Source organism: Cynoglossus semilaevis, chromosome 14 (genome assembly GCF_000523025.1).
Source record: "Cynoglossus semilaevis isolate Cse_v1.0 chromosome 14, Cse_v1.0, whole genome shotgun sequence".
Taxonomy (NCBI): Eukaryota; Metazoa; Chordata; class Actinopteri; order Pleuronectiformes; family Cynoglossidae; genus Cynoglossus; species Cynoglossus semilaevis.
The window spans coordinates 17,872,962-17,892,361 of record NC_024320.1 but is presented as its reverse complement, the minus strand read 5'-3'; the positions used below and the strand labels follow the sequence as shown (position 1 = coordinate 17,892,361).

General features: G+C 38.8%; 2 protein-coding genes across 3 annotated transcripts in view; both read left to right on the top strand.

Moving 5' to 3' along the window:
• The window catches only part of cryba4 (crystallin, beta A4), a 3,713-nt gene extending 2,871 nt beyond the window's left edge, over positions 1–842 (top strand). Inside the window, exon 6 of the mRNA XM_017038470.2 lies at positions 180–842. Coding sequence (XP_016893959.1) covers positions 180–327 — 148 coding nt within the window. The 3' untranslated portion in view covers positions 328–842. The remainder of the gene's footprint in view (positions 1–179) is intronic.
• Positions 843–1,276: 434 nt separating this feature from the next.
• Positions 1,277–19,400, top strand: part of grk3 (G protein-coupled receptor kinase 3) — a 45,952-nt gene continuing 27,828 nt past the window's right edge. The window contains exons 1-2 of one of the 2 annotated variants that reach the window (XM_025061973.1): positions 1,277–3,753; positions 14,035–14,111. In XM_025061973.1, coding sequence (XP_024917741.1) covers positions 3,641–3,753; positions 14,035–14,111 — 190 coding nt within the window. In that variant the 5' untranslated portion in view covers positions 1,277–3,640. The remainder of the gene's footprint in view (positions 3,754–14,034; positions 14,112–19,400) is intronic. The other variant, XM_008325567.3, reaches the window with a different exon arrangement.

The following is a 19,400-nucleotide window of genomic DNA, read 5'->3' as shown; positions in this document are numbered from 1 at the left end:
AATAAAATATCTCCATATATATAAATACAATATAAATACAGATATATATATATATATATATATATATATATATACTTTTAAATATTTGTAATATGCAAAATAAATACACTGTCATTTACACTGTAGCTTTTGAATGCAGTGAAATATTGTCTCATTTGTGCTTTGGTCTGCCTTGACAGATTTGTCTGCTATCAGTACCCTGGTTACCGTGGATACCAGTACATCATGGAGTGTGACCGTCACTGTGGCATGTACAAACACTTCAGGGAGTTTGGCTCCCACTGCCAGACTCCCCAGATCCAGTCCATCCGCCGTATTCAGCAGTAACATCTCAGTCCAACTGACCAATCTCTCAACCTTTCCGATGTGACCCTTCCCCTTTGACCCTCCATGCTACCCATTGATAAATAAACTGTCTTTCTTGAATTTTTCTGACTTCCATTAATGTTTTATTGGGTCTCATAATGAAAACATTTACCTTAAAAATATTTATATAATTAAAAGTACTAATCTATTATAATATATTTATCCGCCTTCATTTAACAGAGGTCTCTTTTTGATAACATCTGACCAAAGTTCCTTATAATTTAAACAACAAATATCATAAAACGTTGTAAATATATATCGAAAGAACAGTCTCCATTTGATATATGTTTTGTATTGATTTACCAGGAGTCATTAGTTGTTTAGATTTAAAATGTGCAAACTACCGGTATTTAATGAATAAAGCCAAAGGTGTTTGAGCTAGGGGAGCCACCTAGTGGCGCAGATCTGTAAAAGCTGTAAATGTGATCTTCAAACGTTAGAATCTCACAAGCTTTTCAACAAGTACATTCGACTTATTACTTTTTTTCTTGACATGTCAAGAAATATTAATTAATTTGTCACTTCAGATGTTATCATTTTAAATATATGTTTATAAATGTATAATTAAACATGATTTGTTTTATTGGATTTGGAATGTCCACATCTTTAAAGTGCTCTGTTTTGTTTTTGTGAAATACAACTGTAAGATATTTTCCAAGAAGAACCTCTTCATATGACACTATAAGCTACCTTTTTAGTGTGATTTTGTTTTTACAGTCTTTGGATGTTTACAATTCTAAATAAGTACATATTTATTGAAATATGTACTGGAGAGCAGTCCTGGCCTGGTTCACATGCTCGTAACTTGGAAATACCTAAGTAAATATCCAGACATCAATTCAAACAGAAGTACAAAATAGAAAAAAAAAAAAAATAATATGTATGAAGCATCTAAAAAGTCGTATGAAATAACCAGGAACCAATAAAATGTTATTAATTTATCAATCTTGACGACATTGCTGATGACAAGGCAAAATCACTGTCAGGCGTCATTAAAGACAAACCGAACACAATATTGCTGTACTTACACCATGGTGGTGTTTACCTTAAAATATGGATTGATAATAATGCATGTAAATGGCCCAAACACGGTGTAAAAATTGAATGTATATTTAAAGTGTTAGCTTAGTGTAAGGTATTAGCTCACACCGCTTTTGCTCTCTCTCTCTCTCTCTCTTCCTTGTCTCACTACTACGGTCCAGGTCCAGTCAGCATCGGCCATTCCGTGTTTTACGAGCCTCTCCCCGGCGCAGTGGGAGGAAGTTGAACCACAGAGCAAGCGGTTCCACTGCGCTGACGATAAAGAGGAAAAAAAATACTGAAACGTACGAGCGGAGCGAGGCTTTACTGTAACATGTGCCATACTGGAGCAGGAAACTGAGCAGCTTGAGTAAAACGAGCGGACGGAAACGCTCACACACTAGAAGGACAAGGAGCGGACAAACGGGACTGCTCTTTCACTTGTAGCCGAGCGTGGGATCACCCAGCACGGCCAGACTAGTAGTGAGGAACTCCTCACTTCTGGATTGTCGTCGCTCAACGACGCGCTCGAGGCGTGTGCGGAGAGGACGGGCAGCAGCTGCAAGGCGGTCGTTGTTTATCTGGGCCCTTCCTGGTACACTCACCAAGCCGTGGCCGAAAACCGTATTCGAGAACATCTCTATTACCACAGGTTTTACCACCGCAAAGGAGGAAACGGTTTTAAGTAAACGAGTTCCTGCTGGTCAGTGAGGCTTCATCTCCTTGCAGCGCCCCCCTCTCTCCTTCCCTCCTTCCCCCAGATCTCCCTCCTCCACTGCCACCATCGGCGTCAGTCGGTTGTCAGTCCCTCAGTGTTGGCTTTAAGCGAGGCATTTCTCCTGGCGCTCGTGTTTGCTGGGATAGCCGCTATGGGTTATTTTGTGCGGTTGTCATATCACTTTTGATCCTACTTGGACCCACAAGGACTCTGTTTTTCTCGCGAGCCTGCAAGACTCCCCCGACAGCCACTAGCTCATTAAGCACGTCACTGTGTGAAACCGAGCCAGTGCTGAATGTTTGTGTCAGCTTCACACTGTGTCTGCTACAGACAACGGGGGCATTTTAATTTATCCGCTGCGCTGACTCAATCTACAGTGGCTGAAAGCCTTGGCTCAACAGTGCAAAACGCCGTTCGTTAGTTAGCCAGCTGGCTAACGCGGTAGCTTATTAGCACACAAACTGAAATATCGATTTTGACAGTGGGTTAAGACTAGTTAGCTTTCGATCGTTGAGAATTTTACTTTCGGTGAGACAAGCACGCCGCCACCGGAGTTGTTACTAACCCACCGTTGGATAATTTAAATTCGGTTTTGTGTGTTAATGTGCGGGTATAGATGAGGGAGATTGACGGAAACGATAAGGAGGATAAGTTACAGGCTACACAGGAAGCCAGCAGCAGCAACATAAACACAGCAGTGGTGTGTGACTCTCTGCGGGGATATTGTGCAGGAGTCTCGGTTCTTATGTAAGCCGTGTTCTTCTTTAATTTGTGCCAAAAAAAGCCTTCAACGGTTGCATTTTGTAGACACCGCGAGCTATTAAAGACGTCGGAGCATCCACACTGGATGGTGGACACCAACCTGTCGTCCAGTGTCCGTCCTCTTCCCCCCGATGTATTTTTACTCTCGCTGACATAGAGAGCGTGTGTTTGGCTGTTTTTCTGGCCGTCTCGACACACCAAGGAGCAAAGTCCAGCTTTATCCCCTCGCGTGTCCGTGTTTACCTTTTGGGTATTATCCCAAAAACACATGCCACACTGGCGACAGGCCAGGCGTTTGGACACATTTCCATTAAGAGGAGAAGAGGAGTCCCCAGAGAGCCGTGGGATCTGGCTGTCGTCCCCTGAGCCGACACCTCTGCCCCCTTGCATTATTTCCCACTCGTCTCGTTCCACACCACCCTCGGATGAAACCTACACAGCCCTTTATTTTTGTCTCGCACCAAATGGGATTATAAGGACATTGATCTGTTGGTCTCCGTGACTGTCATTTGTCGGCTGATGTCTTCCTTCCTAATTTCCCTCTGTTTGACAACGATGACAGTTTGAGGCGAAGTGAACGCAACTGCGGCCAAAGACAGTTACACCGTTTCAGTCGATGGTCAGCTCCGTTGTCCGTTTTTCCGGCCTACGACACGCACCCCGACCCTTGATGTTGGTCACATTTGGAGCAGGACATTATTTTGTAACTCACTAAACAGAACCCACCCCATTGCCTTGTTGCTTTATTGGTTTTGGTCGTCCCAGGGTCGGAAGATGGCGGACCTCGAAGCGGTGCTCGCCGACGTCAGTTATTTGATGGCGATGGAAAAGAGCAAATCTACACCGGCGGCCCGGGCGAGCAAGAAAATCATCCTGCCGGAGCCCAGGTAAGGCCATTTATACTGAGGTGGTCTGGCTCACATGTCGAGGCCCAGACTCGCGTTTGTTTACCAATCAAAGGAATTGATGTTTTTTATTTGTGTGTTTGCACGATGTTTATGCATTGGAGATGGAGGCAGTGCTCCCTCTCCAACCTGTGACTTACTGCTGTGTAGTGACCCAGTGGTTACAACGCAGCATCCACCCAACAATGTACAGACCTAATGGGGGGTTTCTCATTGCTCTAAAGCAGGGCTGTCAAACCCAGTCAATCAAGAAAATTTAGAAATGTTTTAAAACCCAGGCTTAGTTGTGCGCAGAAGGGATCACCGTTTCTAGAACAGTCCAGTTTTGACGATGCTTTAACCAGAAATGAAGCTCTACACTCCAACAGACTTTTCCCTCACAGAAATAAATAAAAAATAAATGAAAACTATTAACGTCAAGCAAAACAAGAATATAGTTACACATAAAATAGAGGATATGTCTCGAACTAAAAATGTAGTTTATGCTAACTGTATATTTGATTATGATTGGAATTAGAGAAGTGAACTTGTGATTTACCTGCCACACACACACACACACACAAATTTGACCAGATCTTATGACACCCATAGACATGTGAAGCTCTGGTGAGCTGCAGTAATTAAAGAGATGAGCCAGATTCAGGCCACAGACCTCGAGTTTGACACATTCTCGAAAGACCTTTCCATCACCCACATTGCTGTATATCACAGAGATAAATTCCAACAACCATCACTGTTGATTCAAATTAATTTTATTTTAAATGCCCAAATAATTAAAATTATGCATTGATTATGCTGCATTGGATGATGCATCTCCAATGAGCAGAATAAATATATATCTTTTAGTTTCTGTTTTAAAATATGGAAACAAATGCATGTAGAGACCTGTATATGTAGATATATATAAATATGTGTATATATATATATATATTTTTATTGGCTTCAATTCATTTTTAAAAGACTAAAAAAATTGGCATAATTACACAACTTCTTACTACAGTATGTCCCTTCCTTCATTCCATATATTTATATTTATATATGTTTACCTGCTGTTTACTGCATCGATCCATATCCAAACTTACACGGTAGTTTTTATACCTTACATCACCTTATTATTCTATTCATCTTTTCTAAAACCTACTCATGCTAATCGTATCAACACTTGTACTAACTGACCTACTACTTCTACCCCAAGTACCTTTTCAACCCACATCTGTGTGTGAAACTAAGCAAGAAATGACTTGTGTTACCCCCTCTGGAAATTTTGAAAATCTCCCCTTTACTTTGGTGAAAGCTGTAGGATTAGTTTATAACAGGTTAACACTATCAGCGCATGTGGTGTTATTTTCCAATTCTTATATAATTGTCCATGTGTAAATGAAGTCGTCATTTTTTAGTTCTTTTTTTTTAATGAAACCTCCTTTTTTCATCACCAGCTTTGTTTAACCGTCACTGTGCTGTGTGCACCACGTGTCGCAAATGTGAAGCCACTTGTCAGTCTTATTCTTGGTGGTTTGAGTCAGTACACGCCTTTTGGTGCAGTTTCACATTCAGCTTGTGCAAATCTCGATCCGGAACTTAGCTTCTTTGTTCTATTCGCAGCCACCCAGCGTGAGAAGGCCTTCATAGCAATCACAGTTCAAACCTGACAGAAATAATTCACACCAATCAAACCCAACACTCCCAACAGTTACAATTAACTGCACATTATTGCGTTCCTCCTGCTGCAGATGTTCACAGACTGCCTCTCCACAACAAATTAGTTATTTATTGTTATATGCACACTCCTGAAAATGTAGTGGCTCTGCATAACGATTTAATGATTCGGTGACCTTTGCAGGAGGTCAGCCATGTCATTTGCTTTCTAATCACTTGGCAAATCAGGTAGGGAAGGCACAGATCTGCACAGTGAAGCATGCTCAGTAATAAACGAAGTAGCCTGTTGACGTTACTATAGCAAAGGCTGCTCAACAGTAGTCATATATAATTTGCTCTTATTCCTCCTGTGATGTGATAGTAGTTTTTGTTGACTGGTCTATTGTAACAAATTATTTCTAGAGGACAGACGTTTTCATTGATGTACACTTTACATGTTTAAAAAAAACAAGACTTTAAAAATAATATTTTTAAGTTTTCTGTTGTGTTTAAAAAAATGCCAGGAAATCATTACGCCTAACTTTATATCCCACTTAGATTCTGTACTTCCCTTGTTTTTATGTGCTCCACTGTTGTGGACCTTTCAATATCAACTTTGTAAATATTGAGGTTTGAAAAACATGATAATACAAGTTACTTTGTATTTAGTTGAGATCTGTTTATATTTACTTTACTTGGATTGTCCAGATTTGTTAGGAATGTTAACATTCATCTCTAAATAAACCACTTTTTAATATCTGAAAGCAGACAGTCTTAATCCTAACACTTTTCTTCCTTAATACAATGACTTCAGTTTTGCAAAATGCGGCTGTTACGTTGCCTGAATGAGCTATCAGAACGTTCCCAGCAGTTGTGTACACATCAGTGAATCATATTGTTTATGGCAAAAATTCAGCATCAGTGCTATTAATTCAATATTGTTATTTGTAATTGTACTAGCATTATGACCTTTCCTTCCATCCTTTTTTTGTAACCAACTTTTTCTCAGAAAGAGTGGGATTCAAACTACCACATCAGTTAACTGGTTTAGTGCAGATTATATTAAACAAATGGTCTGAAAACACTGATTTATGACATTGGCTTTTAGGAAATTAAGAGTGAATATATATATATATATATATATATTCTTTTCAGGAATAGATTGTTTTTGCAATCGGTCTTCATAGCCATTGCTCGCACCAGTATTTTTCAGTATGTACTTTGTCTGTATTCACTAGGTTCAGACAGATAGTTTAACTCCCTAATATTCCTCGATGTCAGTGTCCTGTTGTTCACCCTCGGCCATTATTTGATAATTTACTTCTGAACATTGCATTTGTTTGGGGAGTCTATGTTTTATCCCTAAACTAGGGATTCACTGAATACTTGGCCACCGAAAATTTTATCACTGAAACAACATGGCCAAAACAGGATGTTGAAAATTCACAGCCAGCATGGTGAGATCTTTTTGGATCCTGTGCACTTTATTGCGACCGTACTTGATCTCGTTTGAAGACAGAGAAGCGCACAGCAAAGAAAAAGGAGAGCAGAGCGCAGAGATTGCAACCTAAATTTATAGAAAATATATCTTTCAGCAGTTGTTCTGAATGCACTCTGTTGTGGTAGAAAAATTTAAAATGCACTTGACTTAAATGCACTTTGCAGGTTTTTATGAGAGAACATAATTAATTTAAAAATCTTTCAGCAGGCCGGTGGGCCTGCTCATTATTATTTTATTATTTAATGTACACATGAGTGGGGTCAAGTTTTATTTAAAATTTTATGTTATGCATTGTTGGTAGAGACTTAATAAATATTTAAATACTTTTGTAATTTTTTTATTCTTTTAAACATATTCAAAGATATTTTAAATATAAGTAATGAAATCTTTGTTTTAATGTGTTAGTGATACATTTTTCACCATAATTTTTTTATTCTTTTAAACATATTCAAAGATATTTTAAATATAAGTAATGAAATCTTAAATTATACACTTGTTATTTGTTTTCATTCATGGTTTGCAAGTCCTGATTGGCCAATCAAATTGATTTGTGACGAGCTAGACAATCACTGCACTAGTGATCTATTTATTTGTATGAAAATCCTGATTTCCAATAGGCACTGACCTCATGTTTACAATTATTGAATTTTATGGCCTCACTGAACAGTGCTACTGCAGTGTTGTCCTTTTATATACATTGTGGAATTGTTGGTACTTAGATTTTGCGGTGTGTTTACTGCCGCCAAAGGCCTCATAAAAGATAAGACAAGCTTGTTTGACAGTGGAACAGTGTGTCATGGTAATTGAGTATGCTGCTGCTCAAGATTCTTTCATTAAGAGAATCATGTTGCAATCATTGACTGTAGAAGTTAATTCCAGGAATGGTGACCGTGTGCTGCGGCTACATCTGCACCAGGATCTGATTTTCAGCCAGGGAGGAAGGCAAACAAAATAGATGACAAAATATTGAAAATAGTAGTTTTTTCAGTTACCATCTGTCGTTGACCGAGGTTTACATGAGAACGCACCTAGACAGTCATACTGTTCTGCTGCTGTAGTGGTGGTTGGTTTTTAAGAGGTTTTATTTGTGTTTGTTGCAGCAGCTGCAAAGCCTCAGCTAATGGGCTTGTTAAAGCATCATCACACTGCCGCAGAGTAACTCTGTCTGCAAACGAAGGCGTGCAGTCATATAAATTGTACATTTGTATTGTATAATGTTTTTAATCAATCTAGTCCCTGGAGAAAAAAAAAGCCCAAAATATTTCTTTTTGACCCTGGTAATTGGTTAAACACTTTTGTATACATAGGTGTAGCAAAAGAGGTGGTGATGGTGGGGGTGAGTGTGGCTGTAGATAGTATGGTGCTGCCACATTCTCAACAGGGCAAGACTATGTCCTCTGGCAGCGAGGTGAGATTTCGACAGAAACGCTAGAGATAGTTAAGCTGAGGGCTAAGGTGGAGGAATTCTAGTTAGCCTAATGTCATGGTGGGCTAACGACCAGAGTAGGGGAACATGCCAGGGATGGAACTCCACAGGACTTGGTGTGTTTTATTTCAACTCAACATCCATTTCTGCTTGCGTTACGGTTCCCATCACACACCGGTCTGTGCTAGCAGTAGCCATTACAGCATCATGCAAACACTGACGACCAGACAATTGTGGCCCAATGCAGTCCTCTCTTCTGTTACCATTTTTTTGTAGATTAGAAACAATGCAAGAAACAAGACTAGAAACAGACAATAAAGAGAAAACATGACTTCAACTGTATTTTGGCCAATGTTTACTTAGCATTCACTCAGGCTTTAATAACTGCAGTGGTCGCACCATTTGCTTCCGTAGAAAGACGTGACCCAGGTTAGGGGCAGTATTGTTTCCCCTTCCTTTTCATTTTCTCCAGTGACAGCACAACAATGGAATAGACTTGTGTTTTATCACTTAGTATCACAGTATCTAACCGATTACAAGCTTTTCTGGCAAAGATCAGGAAAAGATCAAGTCAAGACCACCTGAAAGGTGTCATAAATAAAAGTGGTTGTGTTCCTACACGGTGGCTATTCATTTATTATTCTGCCATGACAATTGGAGGAATCTCAGAATATCAATACTTGGATGACTGACCAAATTCCAAACCTGCAAAAAGATGACCAAAAGAGTGTGTTCAGCCTCTGACCCAAAAGATTTGGGCTGGTTGAGTTTTCTCTATCAATTATAAATAATGAAATGACTAGGATTGGCCTAGTCCTCCTTTATTATTTACACTTCAGAGAGATGTTTGCAGAGAAGAGCAGATGTGCAGAGAAGAACATGTGTTTGTGTTGGTGTGTGTGTGTGTTTATTTCTGTGCATGCAATATGACTGTACCTGTGAAAATAATTTTTGTTAATGAATATAAGTGACACAGCACTGGTGAGGTCTGCAGAATTGTGCACTTAACAACAATCAGGTTGCAAATTGGAAATACTTATCCTGGCAGAATTGTGCACTTAACAACAATCAGGAAATTGGAAATACTTATCCAGCTTTGAATATTAATTTCTGTTATTGGGGTATATGTACGTATAGAAAAAACAACTCTAAAGATAATGTCATTAGTGTAAATAATTATTGATTGTTGTTGGAATTTGTATAAGTAAACCTTGTCACTCATGAGGACAGGGCCATTTAAAGTATGTATGTCGTCAGCAGTGATTCAGCCCTCTGCCTGTTTTTTTTCATTTAAAAGATATTATGACGTTTCAGGTTTGTTTTCTTATTTATTGTAATCCTGTTCTTAAAAATTCCTCATTGTCCTCCGTTTCTCATAACTGCCTGCTCTTCATACCCGACCCAAGTTCATGGGAAACGGAAGTATCGGTGTCGTCATTATCCGACCCTCCGGTGAACTCTCTAATGTAAACGGTTTGTGATTTTTGGTGCTCGCTTACTGGCTGTGGCTCATAGATTTGTTAAAATTTGGTGAAGTAAATGGGGAGGATTTGCGAACACGTGATAGTATCATTTTGGTGATATACAGACATTAGTAGTTACTAGAATGACATACATTGCTGTTCAGGTATAGTTACTATTTCAAATGGGCTCTTATTATTAGCCTGCTGTTCTTATGTTACTGTTGTTATTTAATAACAAAGAAGTCCATGTTTGCTGTAGTAGATGTTAATACTTAATACTCTTGGTTTGAGTCTGGCCTCTAACAGATCAACAAAACAACAGAGTAGACCAGTTCAAATCCCATGACCAGAAGGGCTGTGGAGTGTTGACCAAGCACCACCCCACAACTAACTGTTGATCAGTGCTGATGTATGTTTGGTCAATCATTGGGGATGTTTTCACCGATGGATTAAGTCCTGTGTTGTGGCGCAATATGAACAACAACAAAAAAAGTTCTCAGTTCTTCAATTGTGACCATTTGGTAATTATACTTGCCCAACATTTAAGCAACACACTGAAATACTAATTAATGCACAGGTAAGTTATGTTTCACTATGACGGGTTATACAAATGCATGATTCTGTTTTAAGTCCATCATTGACTGTTAGATCTTGTAGTGTCTCTTTCTTAAACACCACAGTGCCTCAAACACTGTTTTTCTGCTCAGAGGGCCAGTATTACCTGTTTGCTAACTGTAACAAATACGTGTCGCTCCTTTTTGATTTTTCAAATTCCAAAATGGCTTAGGTCATCTTAGTTGTAACTACTGCAACGACAACATTTAACCTTTTCTAATGTGCAAACCCAATAAATGTGTAGTCTCATTCATGAAATGTATTTCTGCTTAGAGCCCTGCATGTGTTAGCATTCCGTAAACACCGCAAACTATTAAACGCTTTGGTTAGCTCTAGTTGTTTTCTTTTCTTAAGAAAGGCAGACATGTAGACATAGGAAGAGATGATGATACTTGTACTACTGGATACTCAAGCACCAGTACATTAGGTTATTTTAATGTGTGCGCTCTGTTGAGTGTTCTGAAAGTTGTCAAATGTGGAAAAAATTCATGGAAAAAAACAAGCTGCTGCCTTTATTCAGATTTTAACTTCTGTGAGTAGAAAAATTCCCGAATTCACTTCATAGCCTGTTGCAGCTTATACTTTCATTGTTGTAGAAATCAGTAGCGTGTGTGTGTATATTGTGAAAATTTAAGTTTGATTTCAAAACAGGTATAAATATAAAGTAAACACTTAACTTGTGACATAACAGGGGACGAGTTATTTTTTTCTTATGTCACAAGTGTAATGTTTTTAGATTTGTCTTATGGGTGGCTCCTCTCACAGTTGCACTAGAGCAGTAGCCAGAAAAACAAGTTTTGAAGTCCAACAGTCACCCTGTTAAAGAGAGTAATTACCTGTCTACAGGCTTTAATTTACATGCGTTTTTTTCACTGCTCTGTTTCATCATAATATTATTGTCAGGTGTTCCTTGAGGCTTGTTTAAAATACTGCACAAGGATGACCACAACTGGCCCCTAAAACACCTAAAATAAGAGTATTATGTCAGGACAGGCCTTCACATTGGTGTAATGTGATCAAATGGACACCCCTGCAGGCCCATCAATGCCAGTTACATATTATTTTGTTAAATATTTAAATTTCTCCATACGGACTAGGACATGGTTGAATAACACAACAATTGCTGTGGAGAACAGCAGACAGCTTGGCATCTGGTCGTTGACACTTCCTGGCACAGCTTCTGTGGTTTTCCTTTAAAAGGGATCAAGACCGAAAACCAACGGACAGAGGGGAAGAGAAGACTTTGAATTAGCTTTGACTCTTGACGTTACCTTAGCCATGTTACTCAGCAAAAAAGTGACTGTCAAAATGAATGCGTTGATACATTTTTTAAATTAATCAGATTATAATTGTTAACTCATTTAACATATTGGCAGAATGACGGACACTTGTCATCCAATAATTCCAACATTTGGATTAGTCGCAAAAACTACAGTTGTGGGACACACAAATCTACCTGCTGTTATTAATCATTCAGATACAGCAATATGCTGAACATTTCTAAGTCATATTCAAGAATGTTGATTTATGTGTATCACTCATGACTAATCATGATTAAATAATTAACAATTAACTGACCCTTATCCTGTGATTAATCATCAATGCAAATTGAAAGCCTTAATCGTAACACATTTAATCCTCCAGCAACAGGCATACCTCAGTCCAATGCATACCAATCATTTGCAGTTGTATTACCTAGCACACGTCACATCAACTCCAACACACCCACACTGGAACAATACCATAGTTGGAACAACAACAGGTTTAAGTGATTGGTGTAGATGTGCACTTTGTGTAGACATGATTTAAGGTTAACATACGTATAATTTCGTAGAGAATTCTCTAGAATCTGTAGGTGTAGGTTTATTTATTTTTAAATGTTGGTTCTACCCCACAAACGATGGATTCTAGGTGTTCTGGATTCTAGGTATTTCACTTTAAATCTAAGGTAGTTCTTTTTCCTACTTCCTACTGTTCTTTTACTCTTAAGGTTTCTGCCGCAATTACAGTAGAAGTAGAAGAATCGACCTTTTGCATTTTATGGTCATTGTGCATACACAGACACATAAACACACAACATACATTTTCTTCTGCATTTGAGCAGTAGGTTGTTTTCAATCTTCTACAGGGAATCATGTCTCTAATGCTGTTTTTCTTCAGCCTACCTTTTTAGGTAATAATGTAAATAAGCACTGACCATAGTTCCCCTATTTTGAAGCACCAACTGAGTAACTGTTGTTTGGCTAGACTCCTGTCCTATGAGTGAGACAGGAGTCGTGTAACAGTTACACTACTGTGTAATAGCTTCTGGTCTTACTGCCACTTTCTGCGTTGAAGGAGAGCTGTCATGAGGGTGTTGCTTGTTTCACACACCTGAGAATGTATTTGCATCGTTTCAGTTGAACTCCAAAGCAGGAACCAGCCTAAGCTTATAACCATGTAACTGTTATTAAAGTATTACTAGAGCTAGTTCTTAACAAATGTACATTATCAACTTCTAGTGCGTGTGAGTATATATTCTTTCACACGGCCAGGCATCCACTTTTATCATACCCAACCGCATAACATTTGCAAAACCCTACATGTTGTCCGACTTCTATAAATATATGAGGTTGTCTGTATGTATATTTTCTTTACAGTCACACTCTAGAGTCAGACACTAATGACTCAGTGGAGTGCACAAACAGGCCTCCGCTGACTAAATGAGGAAGTGTGCACTGGTTAGATTCTTGTTCCTGTAAGTGCAGAAATGCTACAGTCGCTTTATTTCCACATTTTACCTTGGACGTACTGTTGTGCTTAGCTCTCAATTCACACAACAACACTGCAAGTCATTTCTACTACAGTTACAATATGGAAGTAGAAGAATTATATGTCATCTGGTGTGTAGTTCTACAGATAGAGGTTTTTAAACTGACTTCTAGAGTAATATAGTAATAAGTCAATTGTATATCTACTGTATTCTCTCTCAATTTTCTCATTTTTTGACTTAACAGTTTTCACATATAAATACCCCCAACCAAAAAGTGCCAAAAACACTGGCTGAATCCATTATCTATAACTAAATATTCTGTATGATTTTTTTGTTTGTCAAACAAAAAAAACATTTAGCTAGAGTTCATCTGAAGCCTTTACACAGAGCCTGCGACCACAGTCCAAATACAAGATAATATACAAGATAAATTAAAAAGAGAGAACCATGAGGAGGCCGGGGTTCCTTATGGACAGTGTATGTAGACATTTGCCACAAACCTCACCCATGCAGGACGCTGTTGTAGTGTTAATTAACCAGTTAACGGGGTGCAAATTGATTTATTCTGCGGACTCTCAATCTAATTAACACCAGTTCCCAGGGTGGCATGTATCTCCTCGGGGTTTTCTGATAGGTGGTCTCCTGTGCCCTCTCCCCGCCCCGCCTCCCTACCATTGGCCAGAGTCAGGGGACAGGTGCCAGGGAGAGCCCCAAACGATGGCTGGGATCACACACTGAATGTGGTGGAGTAGTAGGCTAGCAGACTTGCTAATGTTTTCTTTGCCTAGGCCTCTGTTAAATGGTGATCATGCTGCTGTATGTAACCAACTTCTCTCTCTTTCTCTCCCCGTCCCTCACCTTATGTTCACAGTATCCGGAGTGTGATGCAGAAGTACCTGGAGGAGAGGGATGAACTGACGTTTGACAAAATTTTCAACCAGAAAATTGGTAAGCCTAATGACCTTTCCCCTAGCTGCAGGAACATTTGCAACAAAAAAAAATGCCAAAAAAATGGTAAATTCTGCAACCGTAAGCACTATCTTCAGTGAAAGGACGTGTTCAGGAGTTCAACTGAACACGTTTTGAATTAGAATAAAAAACCTTACAGATCTGTTTCATACACTATTTTCTTATAACTGGGGGATCTTATGACCCCCGCGGAACCACATACTTAATAGCGCCTCCTGTGGCAGCCTGTGTGGGTTGCAAAGAAACACTGTGAATTTACCCATTCCGTGACAAATAAGGATTTCAATTATTATATTATGTTATAAATGTTTAGTGAGCCTCAGTTTGACGCTGATGGATTTAATACAAAAATAAAATGGTGTTGCAACACAATAGACTGATAGCCAGAATGATTATGCTGACTCAGTGAAGGGATAATCTCTCGGCTTTTACTGTTAGTAGACAAAATAGTGAAGTTGCTTTATATAGATAAAATGATATCCACCACTCTGGACAAACACTTTACAGCTATGTGAACATGGTTAGGTTACAATCCACAACTTCTGTTTAATCAGTTGTTAATGTACTTTTCAAGCAAACCTTTAGCATGTAAATCTTCTTGTAGGTCTTCTTGGTTTTTACTTGTGCCTGATGGCTGCAGTACCCAAGCACCCAATGGACACTTTTTTTGTCTATTGCTGGCTCTGTCAGAGTTATGATGATGTACGTTTCTTATTGTTAAATAAGTTGGCCTTGTGGAGACTGGGTCGAGGAAGCTAATGAAAATGTCGACCCTACTAAAAGCTTCCTGGCAGGAGTGCTTTCACCAGAACACAACTTTATAAAGACTGCTGTGGGAAAACTGGAAGACAAGCTTAAGGATATAAAATGCTCTGCAACCTTGACTGACTTGTGGTCTACCCTAGAATCAGAACATTCAAGCTTCAGAATAGAAGAAGAAGGTGCAGGTTCTATGATATCGATGCCAGGGATTTCAGATTAAAACGTAAATCTGATGTAGGTGATAGGAGACTCCCCTCCAGTCAAGTTACAGCCTCTAAACTGTGTTGTTTTCATGGATTTAATTGATGTGTTTCCCAGTTGTTGTTGCGCTAGTTGGGTAACGAGTCTTTCCTCATGTGCCCTGTACGTCAAGATTCCTGAGCATCAATCACTGTTTGTACAGCTAACCACTGTGGCTTTTACATGCAGAGCCTTTGGCTGTGACCCTATTTTTGTGTTAGCGCTGTTGATGCTGGGGCTCTGAGCAGAGTGTAGCGTTTCCTGCTTCCCCCTGCCCTCCAGATTGTAGCAGGATGTCTCTGGTGGCTTTTGCGAGTATTTCCATTCTTAGCAGACAGGCGTCGTGCCAGCAGTTGTGGCCTACCGAGGGACCACAGCCACCCTGCAGGCTTCTGTGCTCCTTACTTACTGTTCTAGGTCTCAGCTCCCTGTGAGGATAGAACGTGTTAGTCCTTTTCTATCGCCTCTTTTCTCAACTCCGTTAGTTCTTCTCCAGGAAACTAGAGAATACTGTGCACTCTGACCAGGACTGAGATGTTGAAACATTTTATCAGTCAGTTTCAGTTTGTTGTAATCCAGCTCGATTGTGGAAAAAAGAAATCCTTTCACCATTATCTATAATGATTGTTCACAGACTCAGACAATTCATTGCATTTTTGGCACAGATGGAGCAACAAATGTGATATTTTCCTTTGTACTTTCCTGTTGAACTTTCCCAGGAAATAACTGAAGGCTTGATAATTAAACATTGCAAGAAAAGGACAATAAAATCAGCAATGTAGTGTACTTCCACAATCTCTCTCTCTCTCTCTCTCTCAAAAAACTTAATCAAAAACAAAATATATAAATAAATATAAATAAAAAATAATGTTAATATAATCAAATACAAGTGAGAAATAAAAACTGAAATATTAAGTTGACACTGTCGCAGTATATTGGAAGATCCGAAAAATTTGCTCAACATTTGATGTCACCTTGCTCCGAAAACGTTGTACCAACTGAAAACGACAAATATTTATGCTTATAAGAAGTGACCGTCATTACAGACATCTGTGACCCTGCTTGTTCAAACACATGTTAGCGTCTTTGAGCTAGCCCCACTCTGTGGTGCTAAAGTCTTGTTTACCAACTGGATGTTGTGTGCTGTGCTGTGCTGCTCTTTTCTGAGAAACTCTTCTTCTCCTAACCACTTTCTACTAACATGATAAATTTAGACTACACCCACAGTCTCGCCTCTAATTCTTTTTTAACTGAAAGCTTTTTATTTGAAAGGTTTCATATCGTCTTGCTTCCTCTTTGGGCTTTATCTGCAGATGATAATCTTGTGAGCTGCATTTCTGCCCACTGTAAGATGTGTTAAGTGTTTTAGTTTCTACAGGCCTAATACTTTAAATATAGTTTGTACAAACCCTCAATTCAAAAACATTTAATATTTTAAATTTACATTACAAAAAATAATACTTTGCTTTTCTTTATTTGCTCTAGTGATGGACAGGTTGACAGTTATGTATTTGAACATGAGTTGCAGCTCGTAGAAGGTGTCTTTGTGGGGGAGAGACTTTTTGGGGAAGGCAACTATGGCGAGAGTGTGGGCAGAAGAGAGGAACGCAGAAGGACAAATGACTGTAGACTTCGCAAAGAAGAAAGAAGTGGCCGTTGTTAATAGTTATTTTAAAAAGAGGGAGAAACTCAAAGTAACATGAAAGCAGAGGTCGATGAAATAATGCACGGGAAGCACTTTTTAAAAAGAGGTGCGAGATTGTGAAGTAGGGGAAGTACAGCTAAGCAGCCTAGGGTGGTTATATATGGAGTAGAGGTGGAAACAAGGAAAAGGAAGAGATTAAAGGCATAGGCCAGGATTAAAAGGTGGATTAGAGGTGGAAACAAGGCAAGGAAGAGTGTTGCAGGGAGTTTAGAGTAGAGCCAAGAGAGAGAAAAGCTCAAGGTGTTAGCTGTCAGGTCAGCCGAGAGCTAACAAGGAAAGTTGGCGATGGAATAAGACATCCAGGAAAGTGTCCATAAGAAGAGGGCAGGCTGAACTAAGCTAATAGTCCGGGAGATGAGGCCAGTAGACAGGAGTGCTGTCAGGCTCGAAGAGAGGCTAAGAGAGCAGTAGCAAAGGTAAAGGTAGAGCTAATGATATGGTTTGTGAAAGGTTGGTAGTAAAGAGACCAAAGATTGGAGGACGCAGGCATCAATCCCGCGGCCTCTTGCATGCTAAGCGAGCGCTAATCCCCCTCATTTCAGTTGAAATCAAAAGTGAGTGTTTATCATTCATATGTACTTCACCTTAAACGGCATATTAATATGCCACTTAAGATGAAACCTAACTATAGTCAACACTAGTCAAACATATATCGGTCTTAGTGTTGGATAAAAAAAGCTTTTCTCTGTTTTCTGAAGACATTTTATTTTTATTGTAGAAGTATTGAAATACTATTCCTAAATATATCTAGACAAAGTCATGTCACATGTGGTCTACTTTTTAGCGTATGTCTTTTTTACTTTTACATTGACTGTCTGTAGCACTAGTCTGAAAATAATATTAACAAAAAAAGTCAAAATATTTTTTGACCAAACACTAAAAAGTCTTAAAATGTTTTTTTAGGACATACTGTAGAAATCCTACTGTCACTGACATTTAAATAGATAAACATGATTTGCCTTGTGCAAAGTAAATTTGCTTATTAGAACGGCTCAGCGTGGGGCTTCAGGCAAAACGGTCAACTGCATTTAAATAAATTTAATTTTGAACCTGGAACAAAGTGAAGGGTTCAGTGAACGGAGTAAATTCTCAGTCACTAAGGCATTATTTTAAGAATACTCTTAAACAACAGATCTGACCTCGAATTCTCACCTTCATCTTTGAAGTATTCTCTACAGCTCATGATCTCAACCTTTATAAACATTTCCACTGATGATGATCTTAACCAATGCCATGCCAACAGAAAATGGAGACACAATATTGACTCATTTTAAAGGACATATAAAGTTTATCACCTTAAAGGTTTACTTTTGACTTTAAAATAAAAAAAAAAACGTTTTTAAATTTAAGACTGTGTCAAGAAGTCAGTGTTATTTCTGTACAAAAATAATATCTAGCCTTAGACATGACGCACAGTGTTTTGTGTGTGTGTTGTTACGGGTGTCATCCTACAGTACGTGACACTAATAGGGCACCGCACACAACTGGATGTGCCATGGTGAGTGATGTGTTAAGTGCTTTACTTGTACTTGCTCTCTTTTAATGGCGTGACTGGTACTAAGGCTCTAATGAAATAAAAAATAAAAATGGATTTATTCCGAGGTGAGTGAGATCTGTAGACGTAATAGTGGAGTTTAACCACAAATACTCTTTCAAAATGTTAAATAGAGGGAGATCTGAGTAAAGACAAACAGAGAGAGAGAGAGATACTGTAGGTATATGTATAAGGCTGCAACTCACGATTATTGTTGATGTTAAAATAACTGTTGACTATTTCCTGATTAATTGAATAAAACATTTAAGATATACCTATGTCTATTACAGGTATTCAATTATAAAAAAATATATAATATTTGAATCCAAAAGAGTGCAGATGACACCCTTCGAATGACTCTTCAGCAACGAGCCATTGTTGTAGAACTACCGGGGAATTGTTCTGCAGAGATACAATCACTTGAACCCACTCACAATGAACTCTGCCGTGCAGTGCAAAGGCAAACCTCGTAAGGGAGAAAAAAGTCGAGGCGCAGTCGAGCAGGGAAATAATACAGCAGTGCTATTAGAGTCACTCCATTACGGGGAAAAAAAATGTGGTCAATATCACAATTATTAACGTGATCACTTATTGACTCACTTATTGAACAGAAAATGTGATCTTTTACCTTTATACCTCCCTTTTGAACCTTTCCTTAAACTCCAAATACTATTATTTGCGAAGTCTTTCCACTCGGCGTATATGAAAAGACTCCATCTGGACTGACAAGCTCAATAGCAAACCAAACAACACACAGCCAGGCACGGTCGCCTTGGGGGCGGGAGCAGCTGAAACACCCGATGATACAACATCACTAACATTATCACTTTCAACTTGTCGTACCAGATGGGGTGTAGACATGTGGGATTATAACACGCAGTCCTTTATTGAGTCACTTTGACAAATCTCAGCCGTACTGCATTTTTTCAATTTTCATTTCTTATTGTTTTAATTAAAAAAAAAAAGATTTGCTATATTAAATATAGTATAATATTAAAGTGTTTTCTGTGTCAAATCCTCATTTTTT